The sequence below is a fragment of the Schistocerca serialis genome, chromosome 1 (assembly GCF_023864345.2).
Source record: "Schistocerca serialis cubense isolate TAMUIC-IGC-003099 chromosome 1, iqSchSeri2.2, whole genome shotgun sequence".
NCBI classification, from domain to species: Eukaryota; Metazoa; Arthropoda; class Insecta; order Orthoptera; family Acrididae; genus Schistocerca; species Schistocerca serialis.
In genome coordinates, this window is record NC_064638.1 from 319,351,873 (window position 1) to 319,369,713 (window position 17,841).

General features: G+C 44.9%; 1 protein-coding gene across 1 annotated transcript in view; it reads left to right on the forward strand.

The window, feature by feature from the left end:
* The window catches only part of LOC126469760 (transferrin), a 56,871-nt gene extending 39,484 nt beyond the window's left edge, over positions 1-17,387 (forward strand). The window contains exons 11-15 of the mRNA XM_050096986.1: positions 2,150-2,344; positions 2,432-2,560; positions 12,140-12,270; positions 13,819-13,962; positions 16,996-17,387. Of these exons, the coding sequence (XP_049952943.1) occupies positions 2,150-2,344; positions 2,432-2,560; positions 12,140-12,270; positions 13,819-13,962; positions 16,996-17,109 (713 nt within the window). The 3' untranslated portion in view covers positions 17,110-17,387. The remainder of the gene's footprint in view (positions 1-2,149; positions 2,345-2,431; positions 2,561-12,139; positions 12,271-13,818; positions 13,963-16,995) is intronic.
* Positions 17,388-17,841: the final 454 nt, after the last annotated feature.

Below are 17,841 nucleotides of genomic sequence, written 5' to 3' on the forward strand. Positions count from 1 at the left end.
TAGCTTCCACCTGGATAGGACCCCTTACTAGCTCACGTGCCACACCGAGCTTACCACTGTTTTCGAATTTCATTATCATTATTGTTTGAAAACAGTCTTGGTTGCAGTTTTATTTTTTTATTTTTCAACGACGCGTTTCGCCTTATTTAGGCATCTTCAGGTCATCTTTTCTAGAAGGACGCGAGAGGCACCAAGATCTGCATAACGCGTTCCCGTTCACAGGAGCGAGTAACAGAGTCAGATGGGGGCTCAGGCAGTAAGCATGATGCTTATGCTTGCATTATGCTTACTACCTGTGCCCCCATCTGACTCTGTTACTCGCTCCTGTGAACGGGAACGCGTAATGCAGATCTTGGTGCCTCTCGCATCCGTCTAGAAAAGATAACCTGAATATGCCTAAATAAGGTGAAACGCGTCGTTGAAAAATAAAAAACTAAAACTGCAACCAAAACTGTTTTTAACCAATACTGTTAAGCACTGGTTTGCCGTATGCCACATATGGATCGGAAGAATTTCATTATCATCTTCTTTAAACCATTGAATGAAGTCGAGCCTCTCCTTAGCACTGTAGTAATTGCTGCAGTTCACATAAAACAGTTTCACCAAGAGTGCACGGTCTCTGTTCTCGATAGCCGTACTGTTTGCCCACTTATGGCTTGTCAAATGACTGCATGGATGTTATACAGTCATATAAGCAGTGTACATCTCCAGATTTGAACCTGGTGCCCAAAATTGTAACTAATTTTTTTATCCAGCGTAAATCGGTTCCGCATTAACGCATTAGTATAGCTACCAAGTTTCGCTGCTATACGATGATTACAGCTGACACTGGACCTCTGCGAGTAGTTGGACTTTAATTATAACCATCCGGTTTTATCGACTGTTCACTGCGTTTCTTTAAAGATTCTACTGTGCTTTTATTATTATTATTATCGTATGCATCAATTACAGTAATACACATTTAGCAAAATAAATATACATAAAAATGAACATGTGAAATTATATGTAGTACACGAGTTTTAAAACGGCTCAGACTACGCTCGGATGTTGATGGACTCGATCCAGCGGAGTGCCTCGTGGGATGCTTGATGTATCTTCTCAATGCCACCAGGGAAGCGTTTGATTGCACAGTCATTCACAATGTGGCTCATTGTTTGGGTGTCACCACAGTCACAAACACTGTCACTTGAAAAGCCCCACTTGTGTATGTTGTATTTGCACCTACCCTCTCCGATATCTGTTTAACTGCACCCACACCTCCCTTGGCTGGTGGAAGCCCGGAACTGGAACTGTTGGATTGTCTACAAGTTCGTGGTTTCGGGTTCTTGTAGCTTGCCACTCACGTTTCCACTCTGCGTCCTGGTCGAATGCTGTGGATAGCATTTGGACTCCCATTTCATGTGCTGGTCTTCTAAATTTGAGGCGTTTCCTGGGCAGTGATAGCAAATCGTCATGAAGAGGGATCGAGTTGTTTTCAGAAACTTGCTGACAGAGGTTGTAAAGAGCAGCCTTTCGACGGAGGTCTGGTGGACAGATGTTTGAGCGCACTGGTAGCCAGCAAGTAGGTGTAGGCCGGACTGTAGCACTAATTACTCTCATAACTGAGTTCAGTTGGACGTCTACTTTCGCTACGTGGGTGCTTCGGAACCAAACTGGTTCACAGTATTCTGCTGCAGAGTATACCAGTGCAAGGGATGCTCCTCGGAGGACTGATGTGGTTGCTCCCTATGTACTGCCTGCCAGCTTTCTCACAAGGTTCACTCGTGTTTGTAACTTCTTGGCCAAGTTGGAAAGGTGTTCAGAGTGACTCCCAGGTATTTTGGGCTTTCGTTGTATCTGACTGTGCCAAGAGGGCCGAACTGTGGACTGATATTTGCTGATGAAAGGCGATTAGAGAGGTGGAACAGGCTTACCTCAGTTTTAGAAACATTTGGTCTCTGTGCTTTTGGAGAGTGGTCATTAACGACTAAGCTGAGTTGATACACAGATAGGATAGTAGGATATGGGACGGAGAGATGGACACCTTCTGATCACTAGGAAGACTGGTGACTGAAACGAAAAAGAGGCGCTTCTTGTCGGTTATTAAGGACCACGTCCCTCAAGTCGCCCGCCCTGCTACTGCTAACCCGTGGTGGGTGTTGGTGCGCAGGCTGGGTGGTGCCGCTGTACACGCTGCTGCGCCTGGGTCTGGTGCAGCGCAACGAGTGCCCGGCAGCCAAGGCCGTCTCCGACTTCTTCTCGGGCGGCAGCTGCGCGCCCGGCGCCCTGCTCTCCGACAACAACCCGACCGGCCAGAACCCCAGCAAGCTGTGCGACCTCTGCGTCGGCAACGCCGCCAAGAACGGTACGTGACAGTCCCGCTACGCCAGACTCCTGCCACTGCGACCGTGACAACCTCTCTCGTGTGTCACAACGGTTGTTTTTCTTGCAGACGTTTCTACCAAGTGCTACCCTGACGTCGGCGAGGACTACTTTGGCTATACTGGGGCCTTCCGCTGTCTGGCAGCCGGCGCTGGAGACGTCGCCTTTGTGAAGCATTCCACAGTCTTCAACAACACCGGTAAGATTCTCGCAGCGCTCGCGCTATTGCACTCCTTTTACAACGAACAAATGTCGATTTGTTTCTCGATATATACTAAGAAATTGTAAGTGGTATTTTACGCGGCCTTTCGATATAACTAATTCAAATTACTTTAGTGCTATAATCAGTCATCCGGTTGTTGTTATCGATTGCGTCAGAGAATGAATGAGACGAAGCCACGTAGGCACAGAACTAATGCAGTCCGAGACATTTTCAGACGTGTTCGCAAAATGCTCTGTCATTTGTTCCCATACCCAAAACGCGTTGATATCTGATATACACTGCTGGCCATTAATATTGCTACACCAAGATGAAATGCAGATGATAAACGGATATTCATTGGACAAATATATTATACTAAAACTGACATGTGATTACATTTTCACGCAATTTGGGTGCATAGATCCTGAGAAATCAGTACCCAGAGCAACCACCTCTGGACCTAATAACGGCCATGATACGCCTGGGCATTGAGTCAAACACAGCTTGGGTGGCGTATACAGATACAGCTACCCATACAACTTCAAAAGGATACCACAGTTCATCAAGAGTAGTGACTGGCGTATTGTGACGAACCAGTTGCTCGGCCACCATTGACCAGACGTTTTCAATTGATGACAGATCTGGAGAATGTACTGGCCAGGGCAGCAGTCGAACATTTTCTGTATCCAGAAAGGCCCATACTTGATCTGCAACATTCGGTCGTGCATTATCTTGCTGAAATGTAGGATTTCGCAGGGATCGAATGGAGGGTAGAGTCACGGGTAGTAACACATCTGAAATGTAGCGTCCACAGTTCAAAGTGACGTCAATGCGAACAAGAGGTGACCGAGACGTGTAACCAATGGCACCCCATACCATCACGCCAGGTGATACGCCAGTATGGCGATGACGAATACACGCTTCCAATGTGCGTTCACCGCGATGTCGCCAAACACGGATGCGACCATCATGATGCTGTACATAGAACCTGAATTCATCCGAAAAAATGACGTTTTGCCATTCGAGCACCCAGGTTTGTCGTTGAGTACACCATAGCAGGCGCTCCTGTCTGTGATGCAGCGTCAAGGGTAACCGCAGGCATGGTCTCCGAGCTGATAGTCCATGCTGCTGCAAACGTCGTCGAACTGTTCGTGCAGATGGTTGTTGTCTTGCAAACGTCCCCATCTGCTGACTCAGGGATCGAGACGTGGCTGCACGATCCGTTACAGCCATGCTGATAAGATGCCTGTCATCTCGACTGCTAGTGATACGAGGCCGTTGAGATCCAGCACGGCGTTCCGTATTACCCTCCTGAACCCACCGATTCCATATTCTGCTAACAGTCATTGGATCTCGGCCAACGCATGCAGCAATGTCGCGATACGATAAAACGCAATCGTGATAGGCTACAATTCGACCTTTATCAAAGTCTTAAACGTGATGGTACGCATTTCTCCTCCTTACACGAGGCATCACAACAACGTTTCACCAGGCATCGTCGGTCAACTGCTGTTTGTGTATGAGAAATCGGTTGGAAACTTTCCTCATGTCAGCACGTTGTAGGTGTCGCCACCGGCGGTAACCTTGTGTGAATGCTCTGAAAAGCTAATCATTTGCATATGACAGCATCTTCTTCCTGTCGGTTAAATTTCGCGTCTGTAACACGTCGTTTTCGTGGTGTAGCAATTTTAATGGCCAGTAGTGTATTTTTCAATTCTTTCGCATTAAAAGGCCAGCATGAGTGTCCTCTTGCACTTGCCAGGTCGTTAAACACTTTCTTGCCACGTCTTTCTTGCCCAACTTCCCTCCTCTCACGTGACTGCCTGCACGGCGTATCCTATTCTCCTGCCATCAAGCAGCATTGCAGCTGAGTTTCTGCAGAATTATTTGTTAATCTTCGTATCTTGTTATCTCTGTTAATACATATCGTTAAACTGGATATAGAACTAGATTATTTTGCTCCACGCTGTCGACGAATATGTAAAATTCCATTACACAAACATTTCGTTTGCACTGAGAAACAAGGCGACGTTTCTCGCCGACTCAGAGCACACATGTATCTTGTTTGTTTGAACGTAACTACGCTCTGCAAAAGCTAATTTGCAATTATTTGACGAACCACCAGAGAAAATGTATCTGGTGACTCTTCAAATGGTTCAAATGGCTCTGAGCTCTATGGTACTTAACATTTGAGGTCATCAGTCCCCTAGAACTTAGAACTACTTAAACCTAACTAACATAAGGACATCACACACATCCATGCCCGAGGCAGGATTCGAAACTGCGACCGTAGCAGTTGCGCGGTTCCGGACTGAAGGTGACTCTTCGACAAACGCTCTGCAAAATGAGTACTGCCGTATTCACCGGACTCGATTCCAGGTGACAGCGTACATTCCTTTCATGGGTAGGCCTGGAAAGTGGTCATCCGATTTGTGAAAGCAACTGAAGAACCACTCGAGTAAATAGGCTTTGATAATGCCAAACAAGCTATGAAGGACCGCTGAGTCTAAAGACTTGCATCATTTGACAACATTATTCGTGAGTTGTTTTCTACAGTGGGGTGGAATGCGCTATGTCAACAGCATATAGTACGTGTATGGTAGAATTTTTTTCTTTGTTATTCAGAAAAAGTACGTATGTAAGAGGTTTTTATCCATAATCTGGATATCCCTCACTTACATGAATCAATGCTTGATATTTCAAATTGAAACTATATTTCTCTTAATACTTTTCTCTTTTTTCCTTTGCCGTATAGTTCAAATCCTGTTACCAATAGTACAGCTCGATCTGTGGCTTGGGCATGCAAAGTGGATAATCTCGTTATCGCTGATGCGCCATGCCACAAAAAGCATTGACTGACTGGTCGCAGCTGATACGTCATCCTTAATGACCTGTACGCCGACAGGACTTTGCTTCCTTCTGTAGCGTTCTAAAGTTATGTGCCAGTAGTGACTGTAATGAGAGGACACGAGAACGATGTCAGTTTCTAAACTACATATTATTCGTCTGTTGTCATTAATCAAACCTACAAGGAGAGTCCTCAAGTGTTGTGGCTGGGACTGGCTGGAGGCTGGCGGTCGACACACGTGCTGCCTGGAGCTCGGATGGGCCACCGTGTTTATCGCCGGTGCGCAGAACGCTCCGCTCGTTGGGCTAACCGTACCCTCGTAAATATTTTCGCCTCCGCTACACTCCGCTTTTATCTCCCCTGTCATAAAAAGTTGACGTAATTGCTCTATCTTTAGGTCCACCCGGCAGAAACTAAAGACAATGTCGAAGATTCCCTCGGGTTACCGTCTCTGGTGAGCAGTGCGCTAGTGTAAATTTCGGGAATAAATATGAAGTGCCTTCGCAGGCAGCACTTTATGTTGTTTTAGAACACTGTGAATCCGCAGTGGGCTGTAATCCACATCCGGTGGTTACCCAGAATTTGTTATGCCGTCCGAATGACAGCCTTGGAACTACTCGAACGAAAAGTAGCAGTTTCAAGGTTTGGCAAGGGTACAATGGCGGGAGAGACATGTGCTGGGCCCATGTCCAAATGAGACCACATTGTAAAGGATGACACAACGGCCTGTTGACACACACGGTCCTCTGGACCTGATCGAGGCTTTCTTTAAATGTGTTCTTATCTCTCGATTCAAAAGACCATAATAACGTTATGAGCAGTTCATTAATATTACACAGACTTCTACTTCGTCCCAACTTCTGCTAGCATTTATTTGTAGTATATTTTAGGAGGACTCACCAGACGTTAGAAGAAAGTCTCGCACACATGCAACTATCAAGTTTCACTGCCTGCGTGAGCCATCTGCAGAAGTCGAGATCTCACTGATTACAGGTTGAAGCAAACATTTGTTGACGTATCTCCATTATGCAACCGAACACTTGTCATGGTAACTGAGATTGACTTCTTTAAGTTAGTGGTACCTTAGTGAAATCAAGAACTATGGACCTTATGTTGCAGCAAGAAAGAGTAATCGATACCTATAGACAAAGGCAATCTTGTAAAGGTTTTTGTGCTATGTGGTGTCGTCAGTTAGGAGAGTGGTTCCATATTTTTTCTATACTCACCACACTTAGGTTTGGAATAGGAAAATAATACCTCTTTCACCGTTGACTGTGGTCTTAACTGTTGCCCCAAATAAAAATATAATGCACAAGTAACACTATCTGATCAAAAGTATCCGGAAAATGATTTACTAGTTCGTGGCCCCCTCCATCGGTAATGCTGGAATTCAGTGTGATGTTGGCCCACCCTTAGCCTTGTTGACAGCTTCCACTCCCGCAGGCATACATTTAATCAGATGCTGGAAGGTTTCTTGGGGAATGGCAGCCCATTCTTCACGGAGAGCTGCACTGAGGAGAGGTACCGATGTCGATCGGTGAGGCCTGGCACGAAGTCGGCGTTTCAAAACATCCCAAAGGTGTTCTGTAGGATTCAGGTCAGGACTCTGTACAGGCCAGTCCATTACAGGGATGTTATTGTCGTGGCCGGCCGAAGTGGCCGTGCGGTTAAAGGCGCTGCAGTTTGGAACCGCAAGACCGCTACGGTCGCAGGTTCGAATCCTGCCTCGGGCATGGATGTTTGTGATGTCCTTAGGTTAGTTAGGTTCAACTGGTTCTAAGTTCTAGGAGACTAATGACCTCAGCAGTTGAGTCCCATAGTGCTCAGAGCCATTTGAACCATTTGAGCCATGTTATTGTCGTGTAACCACTCCGCCACAGGCCGTGCATTATGAACAGGTGCTCGATCGTGTTGAAAGATGCAACAGCCATCCCCGAATTGTTCTTCAGCAGTGTGAAGGAAGAAGTTGCATAAAACATCATTGTAGGTCTCTACTGTGATAGTGCCACGCAAAACAACAAGGGGTGCTAGCCACCTCCATGAAAAACACGACCACGCCCTAACACTACCGCCTTCGAATGTTACTGTTGGCACTACACACGCTGGCAGATGACGTTCATTGGGCATTTGCCATACCCACATCCTGCCATCGGGTCGCCATATTGTGTACCGTAATTCGTCACTCCACACAACGTTTTTCCACTGTTCAGTCGTCCAATGATTACGCTCCTTACAACAAGCTAGGCGTCGTTTGGAATTTACCGACGTGATGTGTGGCTTATGAGTAGCTGCTCGGCCATGAAAATCCAACTTTTCTCACCTCCCACCTAACTGTCATAGTACTTGCAGGTTGGAATTCCTCTGTGATAGATGTCTGCCTATTACACATTACGACCCTCTTCAACTGTCGGCAGCCTCTGTTAGTCAGCACACGAGGTCTGACTGTACCCTTTTGTGCTGTCCCTTCACGTTTCCACTTCACTGTCACATCGGAAACAGTAAACCTAAAGGTGTTTAGAAGAGTGGAAATCTCGCCTATAGACGTATGACTCAAGTGACACCCAATCACGTGGCCACGTTCGAAGTCCGTGAGTTCCGCGGAGCGCCCCAACTGCTCTCTCGCGATGTCTAATGCCTAATATGAAAAACGTATGTTTTTGGGGCTGTCCGGATACTTCTGATCACGTAGTGTACTTTAAAATATCTAGTAACTCCTACGTAAATAAGACGGAAAGTGAAATTGTTGTCTTGTATATACAACGCTACCAGTTCGGTGAAATCGGGAGTAGATGAATAAGGTGTATTGAATAATTTAACATGCAAAAGCTGTTGTAATGTGTTTAATAAATTTTTCAGGTTGAAGCCAAAATGATTACCACTTTCACTCTGGTAACTGATGAGTCGTAGGAATTAGAAAACTGAAATCACGGAAGAAAGGGTTGGAACTGCCTGTAGTTATAGATGCTTTCATCACACGCTGGTTCTCGTTATGCTGTTTTTATAGTAGAAAAATGTGGAATACTTAAAACTTAAACCACATTACTTATATATGATTTACTCAGTCGGGTCTATATTCTTCTGTACAAGAACATAGATCTTAAAACTTGTCATTTATATAAAACGTTATATCGCCATTAACTACTTGTGAAATATCACGTACCGCGATCGGCAGACATGAGGCGTTCTTCTCATGCGCTCAGCTCTAGTGGTTGTTGATTATGTGATACCGTGACCCACTAACTTTCTTATGCATAGCGCTGGAGGCATGTGCTATTGACCTGTACGTAAGCAAGCATATGCCACTCATAGTGGCGCCTGCGTGAAGCACTGCGTGGGAGAGCGCACTCTCTCTTGTCTGTGATTAACTGCGTTGAGTTGGTGCGAAAAACATTGCGGTGGAGCAAGCTTATTGGAGAGTACTTTCTGTGCATACCTGTATACACCCACCAGACGAACATAAGAACACTACTGTGAATTCAGGACAACGACGGTTCGGTGATTTTGTCCGCAACTACATTGCTTTTAAATGCTCCAGATTTCTGAAGAAGTTTTGCAGTTCGTATCTGACATAAACTCTTACTATAGCGGCTGTTTATAATCAGCTTAAAGCGCGCTTTCCTTTGAATTCATAAATATCTTGCCAACAGCCATATTGTAAAAGTGTTTGCCGACCAGGAAAATAAATAAAAAGTTAGATTCAGAACTTTAAAAAATTCACATAAGTGAATTTTATGTCTTTGAACAGCCGGCCGGGGTGGCCGAGCGGTTATAGGCGCTACAGTCTGGAACCGCGCGACCACTACGGTCGCAGGTTCGAATCCTGCCTCGGGCATGGATGTGTGTGATGTCCTTAGGTTAGTTAGGTTTAAGTAGTTCTACGTTCTGGTGGACTGATGACCTGAGCAGTTAAGCCCCTTAGTGGGACCATTTGAACCATTTTTTGTCTTTGAACAAATCGTAATATATCCTCTTACTTCATTACTTCAGTTTAGACCGAATTCAATGTTGTCAACAACTATTTTAAGACGTATTTCACACAACTACACAGACGAAAAGAGTGTTACACTGCGAAGTACCAGTCCAGCATTTATTAAATTTTATGCGGATGCTCATCACATATAAGTTATTAAATGATCAAATTTTCAGGACATTCGGAACAGGTATCTATCGTCAACTTCAGAATTAGGTGTGACCGATAGGTGCGAATAAACTCTTGTACTTTTTGTAGCGTGAAAGGAAAGAGCCCTGAATGTCATCATGAGGAATTTCTTGCCAGCACGTGGCGTCTCGATTCATGAGGATTGCTAGCTAGCAGCAGCGTGATAGTGTACATTCAGTGATCCGTATACTGCTCAAGGCTTTTGTGTTATGGTGTGTTGCACTGCTATGCTGGAATTGCCATTTGTGTATTGTGTATTTTGTGGGGACCTATAAACGACGGAGAGGCTTTGTCCCCGCCATAGCCCTCAGTGGTTTACAGACGAGGTGTTTGCGAGGTAGAGTAATTATGGTGTACGCGTATGTGAAGACAGTGTTTGCTCAGCAACCACCGACATAGTGGAACTGAGGCATAATAAGGGGAACCAGCCCGCATTCGTCGAGGCAGATGGAAAACCACCTTAAAAGCCATTCACAGGCTGGCCGGCACACCGGACCTCGACACTAATCCGCTGGGCGGATTCGTGCCGGGGACTGGCAACCCTTCCCGCTCGGGAAACAGAGCGTTAGGCCGCACGGCTAGCCGGGCGGGCAATATACCATTTGGTAACCCGGATATGAAGAATATGAGAACAGGATTTACCATTCTTGCCACATACTGGCGAGCATTCAGCCTGCAACAGTTACGGAATCAGTCACGTTGTCATATCAAACAGATTGTCAAATTGCGGTATCAAGGTCTCAAGAATCGCTCCTTCGTGCGACCTTTCACCAGGTCGTCGAGATACGATGGCGTCGGTCCGACCGCCACAGAGGTGAGACTCATCGCTAAAGACCACAGAATGATAACTTACAGTAACGTTACGCTCACCCAACAGGCATCACGTTCACACACCATTCATCATATAGAGGAATGGCCATTTTTCGTACTGAAAATAACCTCGCATAAGAATGAAAATTTAATCAATTTATGCCACAAGCATAGAAGAACAATATCCATTTGATAGCGTTCGATCAAGGTGTTCCAGTATGACGCTCAGAATAAGGTGACGGCTGATTTTCTCCCACAATCTGGCCAACAAATGTCGCACTCAGCACTAATCGTCCTTCTTTCCTTGCAATAACGCAAGTACACTACGGACCATTAAAATTGCTACAACACGAAGATGACGTGCTACAGACGCGAAATTTAACTGACAGGAAGAAGATGCTGTGATATGCAAATGATTAGTTTTTCAGAGCATTCACACAAGGTTGCCGCCGGTGGCAACACCTACATCGTGCTGACATGAGGAAAGTTTCCAACCGATTTCTCATACACAAACAGCAGTTGACCGACATTGCCTGGTGAAACGTTGTTGTGATGCCTCGTGTAAGGAGGAGAAATGCGTACCATCACGTTTCCGACTTTGATAAAGGTCGGATTGTAGCCTATCGCGATTGCGGTTTATCGTATCGCGACATTGCTGCTCGCGTTGGTCGAGATTCAATGACTGTTAGCAGAATATAAAATCGGTGGGTTCAGGAGGGTAATACGGAACGCCGTGCTGGATCCCAACGGCCTCGTATCACTAGCAGTCGAGATGACAGGCATCTTATCCGCGTGGCTGTAACGGATCGTGCAGCCACGTCTCGATCCCTGAGTCAACAGATGGGGACGTTTGCAAGACAACAAGCATCTGCACGAACAGTTCGATGACGTTTGCAGCAGCATGGACTATCAGTTCGGAGATCATCGCTGCCGATACCCTTGACGCTGCATCACAGACAGGAGCGCCTGCGATGGTGTACTCAACGAAGAATCTGGGTTCACTTTTTCGGATGAATCCAGGTTCTGTTTACAGCATCATGATGGTCGCATCCGTGTTTGGCGACTTCGCGGTGAACGCACATTGGAAGCGTGTATTCGTCATCGCCATACTGGCGTATCATCCGGCGTGATGGTATGGGGTTCCATTGGTTACACGTCTCGGTCACCTCTTGTTCGCATTGACGGCACTTTGAACAGTGGATGTTACATTTCAGATGTGTTGTCCCGTGGCTGTACCCTTCATTCTATCCCTGCGAAACTCTACCTTTCAGCAGGATAATGCACTACCGGATGTTGCAGGTCCTGTACGGCCAGCACATTCTCCAGATCTCTCACCAATTGAAAACGTCTGGTCAATGGTGGCCGAGCAACTGGCTCGTCACAATACGCCAGTCACTACTCTTGATGAACTGTGGTATCGCGTTGAAGCTGCATGGGCAGCTGTACTTGTACACGCCATGCAAGCTCTGTTTGACTCAATGCCCAGGCGTATCAAGGCCGTTATTACGCCCAGAGGTGATTGGCCTGGGTACTGATTTCTCAGGATCTGTGCACCAAAACTGCGTGAAAATGTAATCACATGTCAGTTCTAGTATAATATATTTGTCCAATGAATACCCGTGTATCATCTGCATTTCTTCTTGGAGTAGCAGGTTTAATGGCCAGTAGTGTATATGTCTGGAGCTAGTTATATGTAGCGAATAACCACTTGCTTGCACCAGTAGTAAGACTCCGCATGACGACGCGCCACGTTTTGCAGACGGACACAACTCGGAGGCGTGGGCCCGCGACCTCAAGTCCGGCGACTACGAGCTGCTGTGCCCCGACGGCGGCAGGAAGCCTCTGGACCAGTTCGAGTCCTGCAACCTGGCTGCGGTCCCGGGACACCTGGTGAGTGCGACGCTCTGCTGCTTCACCCCTGCAGTGCTCATTACGCCACGAATACAGGGGTTATCAGTCAGTGCTCTCATATGTCGTTTATTGGCGAACTGTTTTCGACGGAGTCAGTGACAACTCGAGTAGGAGACCTTCGGAGATGCACTCTCCTATTACGTACTGAGACAGCCAACGGTTAAGAACCTATATGGCCTACTGAGAAGACATAACCGTCGAAACTGGTTTAGTCAATAATATATGTGAGAACTGGTCGATAACCTCTGTAGTGAAATTTTATTGTGCTTACTCGTGCTCTGTACCAAGAACATGGAAAATATGAAGAAATTATTATGTTACTCTTCGACAGTACATTCTGTCATTATAACTCAAATGTAAGCGGACAAACTATAAATAACTTCGCTGCAAACGTCGCCTAGCGACGTGAAAGACAAATGTGGTCCATTATTGTCTAATCACTTCCTCTGTAATTTTCAATGTGATAGGGTCCGCAGCTGCGATATATTTTTTTAAAGACTTCTTGATGCCTTCAGTTGCCATTCTCTTTATTTCGTGTACGTTTGAACAATTTCAGCGTTAGGTCATTTTCAAGTATCTAAAAACGGAAGTATCATACACTGCATACATTAGTGACACTTGTGATTTTCATGTACGAACAAGTCATATCTGTAGATATACTAGGCGCATTATGACTTACTTAATGGATGATTTTTTAGTTGTAAATTATGTCATGTACGTCGTTGCTCCTATGACATCATGTTAAGCTCATAAAATAAACCCGAGACGTTGATGCTACTTTAGGAGCACGTTACTTTCGAGCATTTGTTGCAAAGCTCTTATATATAAGGTCCATGTTTTAACGTGCTAAACACTAGGGAGATTATTATTATTTTACGGAAATTTGCTGCGTAACCTGCATAATCTTTTGTTCTCATTTATATTTAATGATCGTTCATCATTGGTGTAAATATGATTGTTTGTAATTTCTTTAAAATAACTTTTAAATATTTGTTCTGTTATTCTAAAAGAATTATTAAGAATAGCTCCAGTTTCAAATGAATTTTCAATCACGACCTTTTCAAGCCCTGGATGAGGTCATTTTTAACTGGTGACAAACATTCGTATAGAGACCTTCGTTAAGAACGTCTCTCCACGGAATTAGGTTTATCACAATTTGAACGTAGCTTCACTTAAGTTTGAAACCGGTCTTATGTGATTAAATAAAAATGTCAGGTCCTGATTTCGTTTTCGTTACGATTTTTTATGTTATTTCCCCCCAATACATTACCTAAATGACCATGAAATAAGAGCTCATACATATTGTTACCTAGTCGTATTTCTCACGCGTTCTTCACGATTCGAACTTGAAAGTTGAGAAATGATTGCAGTATCCGATATTTGTTACGTCCCATTTTTTACGTCCCACCCCATCAGATACCTGGATGAAACCAGATGTTGATGTAGGACCTCGACGTGATGCGTCACGCCCAGCTGTCGGCTGTGAGGCACGCAATTTTCCAGACGCCCTCCTATTCTCTCCCGCAGGTGGTGACCAGTAAGACGAAGAACGAGCACCAGCTGGAGGCCATCCGGCAGGCGCTGCTGGCCGCCGCCAACCTCTACTCCAGCAAGCCGGAACTCTTCCGCCTCTTCGGCCCGTACGAAGGCAAGCACGACCTGCTCTTCAAGGTAAGTGCGCTCATGCGATCTCCGTTGCAATAATACGCTATTTTAAATCACACGATCAATAAATAACAACTTTCGTAAATTATAAAGATAGGATAAAATTCGCTGGCTCGGCGACTTACGAGTTCTTCATCTCAGAGCAGCAGCTGCACCCTATGTCCTCAATTGTTCGTTGGATATATTCCAGTCTCTCTCTACCCCAACAGTTTTTACCATTCAAAGCTCCATGCTACTGCGTCTTACCACATGTTCAAACATTCTGTTCCTTCTCCTTGTCAGTGTTTTCCACACGTTCCTCTACCCGCAGATTCTGTGGAGAACCACCTCATTTATTATGAGCTCTCCTAATGTTCAACATCCTTCTATACCACCACATCGCAAACTCTTCGATTCTCGTATTTAACGTGTTCATATTTATACAGTTCAGTACTCCATATTACATTCTGAGAAATTTCTTCCTTAAACTGAAGGCTGCGTTTCATACTGGCCCACTTCTCTTGACCAGAAATGAATATTACTCATGCAGAAAGCGTTACGACAAGGAAAAATATTGACTAACATTAGTTAGTCCGCCGCTCGTGGTCTCGCGGTAGCGTTCTCGCTTCCCGAGCACGGGGTCCCGGGTTCGATTCCCGTCGTGGTCAGGGATTTTCAACTGCCCCGAGATGACTGGATGTTTTTCTGTCGTCTTGATCATCATCATCCATCCCCATTACGGTCGGAGGAAGGCAACAGCAAACCACCTCCATTAGGACCTAGCCTAGTACGGCGAAGAGGGTCTCCAGCATCGTTCCCCTACGCTCTGTCAAGAAGCGTAGGACTTCATTTCCATTTCCAACATTAGTTAATAGGAATTTAAATAACATCTAAATAATGAGTACCAATTAAATTGAGCAACGGCTTATATACATGAAGGTTTTCCCATGGTTTCACTGAGAACTTACAGCTTCAACTGCACTCTCTACACTTTTGAGCAATATCTCCACACACGAAGACTCTCACCAACACTCCCATTCACCCAAATGGGCTCATTGCAATGATTCATAGTAGTATCCCAAATTAAGGTGATCATGCCCTGTCCTTGGTCAGTTTAAGGATGTTTATGTGGATCTGAATAAATTAGTTACACGAAAACGCTCAGGAAGTTTCACTCAGCTCTGTAAGCGAGAAGTTCTTTTCAGCTTAATAAACTTTACAATATTACAATAGCCACGTTGGTAGCCGTTGTCACTGAGCCTGTATGTTAGCGTCAGACTCACCGGTCGGCGTTTGAATGACGGTGTTGGATTTTCTAGTCGAGCGTGGTCATTTGTATTCACGTACACTCAAAGACTGTGATCATTGCTAAGTCTGCACACAGAGTCACGTAATAAGCAGGATGAGCCCCAATTCGAAATGGAAACTACTAGAAATCAGAAGAAATACCAAGTTATGTGTATACATGGAAACAGCAGCGTCCAGAACGTAACCGATTCAAGTCCAAATGTAAGTTGCAGAACAGAATCGGAAGTAGCGAGATCTTAACACCGAATGTGTTGCGCCCTCACGCAGCTGCGCCCACGTCATCTGCACCAGGACTGGCGTGGCCGCAGTACCAGATGAGCGTTTGATCGGCTAAGTGATGTAAGGATTCTGAAGACGAGACTTTCCGGCATTATTTCGGATTCCTTTTCCAACTCTTCCCAAGTGCCTCATGTTGCTTAGGTATTTTACACTGTTGATGATGATTCTCTGTGAGGCGAATACGAAAACCCAGCGGCCATTCGGTACCCTTTGCCCCGTTTTCACTCTTCCCCTACCCGTAATAGAACAAGTGAAACAATCATGGGCTATCGGACCTTCCTCATCTGCCCATAAAACGAAGTAACCTCTGCACTTAACTGTGACTTGCAGATGTAAACAGGAATATCCTCTTGATCTCTTAAAAATCAGGGCAGGAAATTGCTCATTAACATCCTAAGATGCCATATTCTATTCCCAGAACACTCATAACATTTATTGTTTAATATTGTTCATTAATTAATTTGTAGATAGTCACAGAATGCTTACGCCAGTGATAGCATGAGACTATGTCCTCCGTTTCTAATGGAGAAGATATCAATGGTGCACTGACAACCAAAATCAGTCAGAAACATGTACAGTATTCTGAGTAACTGAATACAACACGACTTACATTGGAAGGCGTTGGGGCCCATGAGTTTCTTTTCATCTTTATTGTTTTTTCAGACCCTCGTCCCTCACAGTTAAGAGTGGGCTGGAAGTGGATAACCTTCTCATACTTCAACCATACATTCTACACACTGACAGCATAGATTTTCGTTAGAAAACACAAAATTCAGTGAAGATGACATGTGAGAAGACTATGAAGTGCGTTCTCTCATGATATGGGGAAAGGTGAGAATTTTGTTGAGATCAAGATTGATGCAAATGGTGACCTCAAATGGAAGATTGTATGTAGGGGTGATAATAATTATGAAATATATGGTAAAACATTGACATACATTATTTGATGGTGAGTGAGGATAATATTGTGAGAAGCTCCTGGTGACTGTGGAATAGAAATTTTGATGTTGATATTAGGTGTATATTGATTTGTGTGTGTGTGTGTGTGGAGAAACGGTCGAATTGCGCGTTGTTTGTGTGGATTGTTGAGGAATTGCGATGAGCAGGAATGAATACTGGAAGCTTCAATGGTTGAGGTGAGTAAGAAAGATGTGGGTAACAGGCAGAGAGAGTCCCAACGGTCGTTAGGGATCAGAGGGAGGGGAATGTTCTCTGGTGCCGCCTCCCTGAGTCTGGGAGAGCGGTATGTCAAGTGGGTTGGTTAAAGACCAGTGGATAGGCAGTCAAAGTGTACCTGGTTGTAGCAATAGGTCTGTGAGAGAGGGGAGGAGGAAACTGTCCGCGTGTACACGAGTTGCTCTTTCCTTATTTGAAGACATTTCAGTTTGCACTAGCAAGTCTTTGTGCGATTGTTTTCACTGCAACACAGAGAACTACTTTCGCTGACGAAGTGCGTTCTACCTCTCTTTCCAGGACTCTGCAACCGGCCTGAAACCAGTGTACGAAGAATCTCAGGCGCTGCGCGACTACGAGCAGGTGCAAGCCACCACCCGGGCTTGCGAGTCTACAGCCGCCAAGAAGTCCTGAAGTCCTGAAGTCGAGACGACGGGAAGCTTCAGCCCCTTCAGTCTGCGCGCGCCGGCGCTAGTCGCGTGCGCCTCTTTAGCATACTGATTGCGCACAAGTCTGATTTCTGTATCTGTGATATCGAAACGCATCGCAAGCGCCAATACAATCGTGTCATCTCTTCTCGTTATGCGAAATTCTCATTGCTTCATATCTCACTGACTTAGAATAAACACACCAAACTGGAAATAAATGTTTCGTGCTACCATGCTTGTATTAATAAACAAAAGATACCAGTACCTCGCTGTTGTTTTTTCTTATCCTCTTCTCACCATCTTATTTATAGAACTCCAGTGAAAGACAACAAATTTCATTTACGATTCGACACTTCCGTAAATATCCTAACTACAGAATTTTTTTCTGGTCACTGGATGACTTACTTGTACACAAGCAAACTAATTTGATTGGCTTCTAACTAAAAATATTCAACAGTTTTTTCTACTTTAGAAAGATATCTTAATTTTTTTGTATTTGAACCAGTGCACTAATTTGTTATATTTCGCTATGCTGACTGCGGTATCAAAATGGTTTTGTTAACCTATATCGGACAAATTAAGCATGTATACATAAAAGAAACTATGGCTGTTACAATGTGTCAGGGTGATGTGTGAAGCTGTCACTTTCCAGACAGGTACGGCTAGCTGTCCATTGACTTCTATAGAAGACCATTGAGAGTAAACTTTCACATGGACT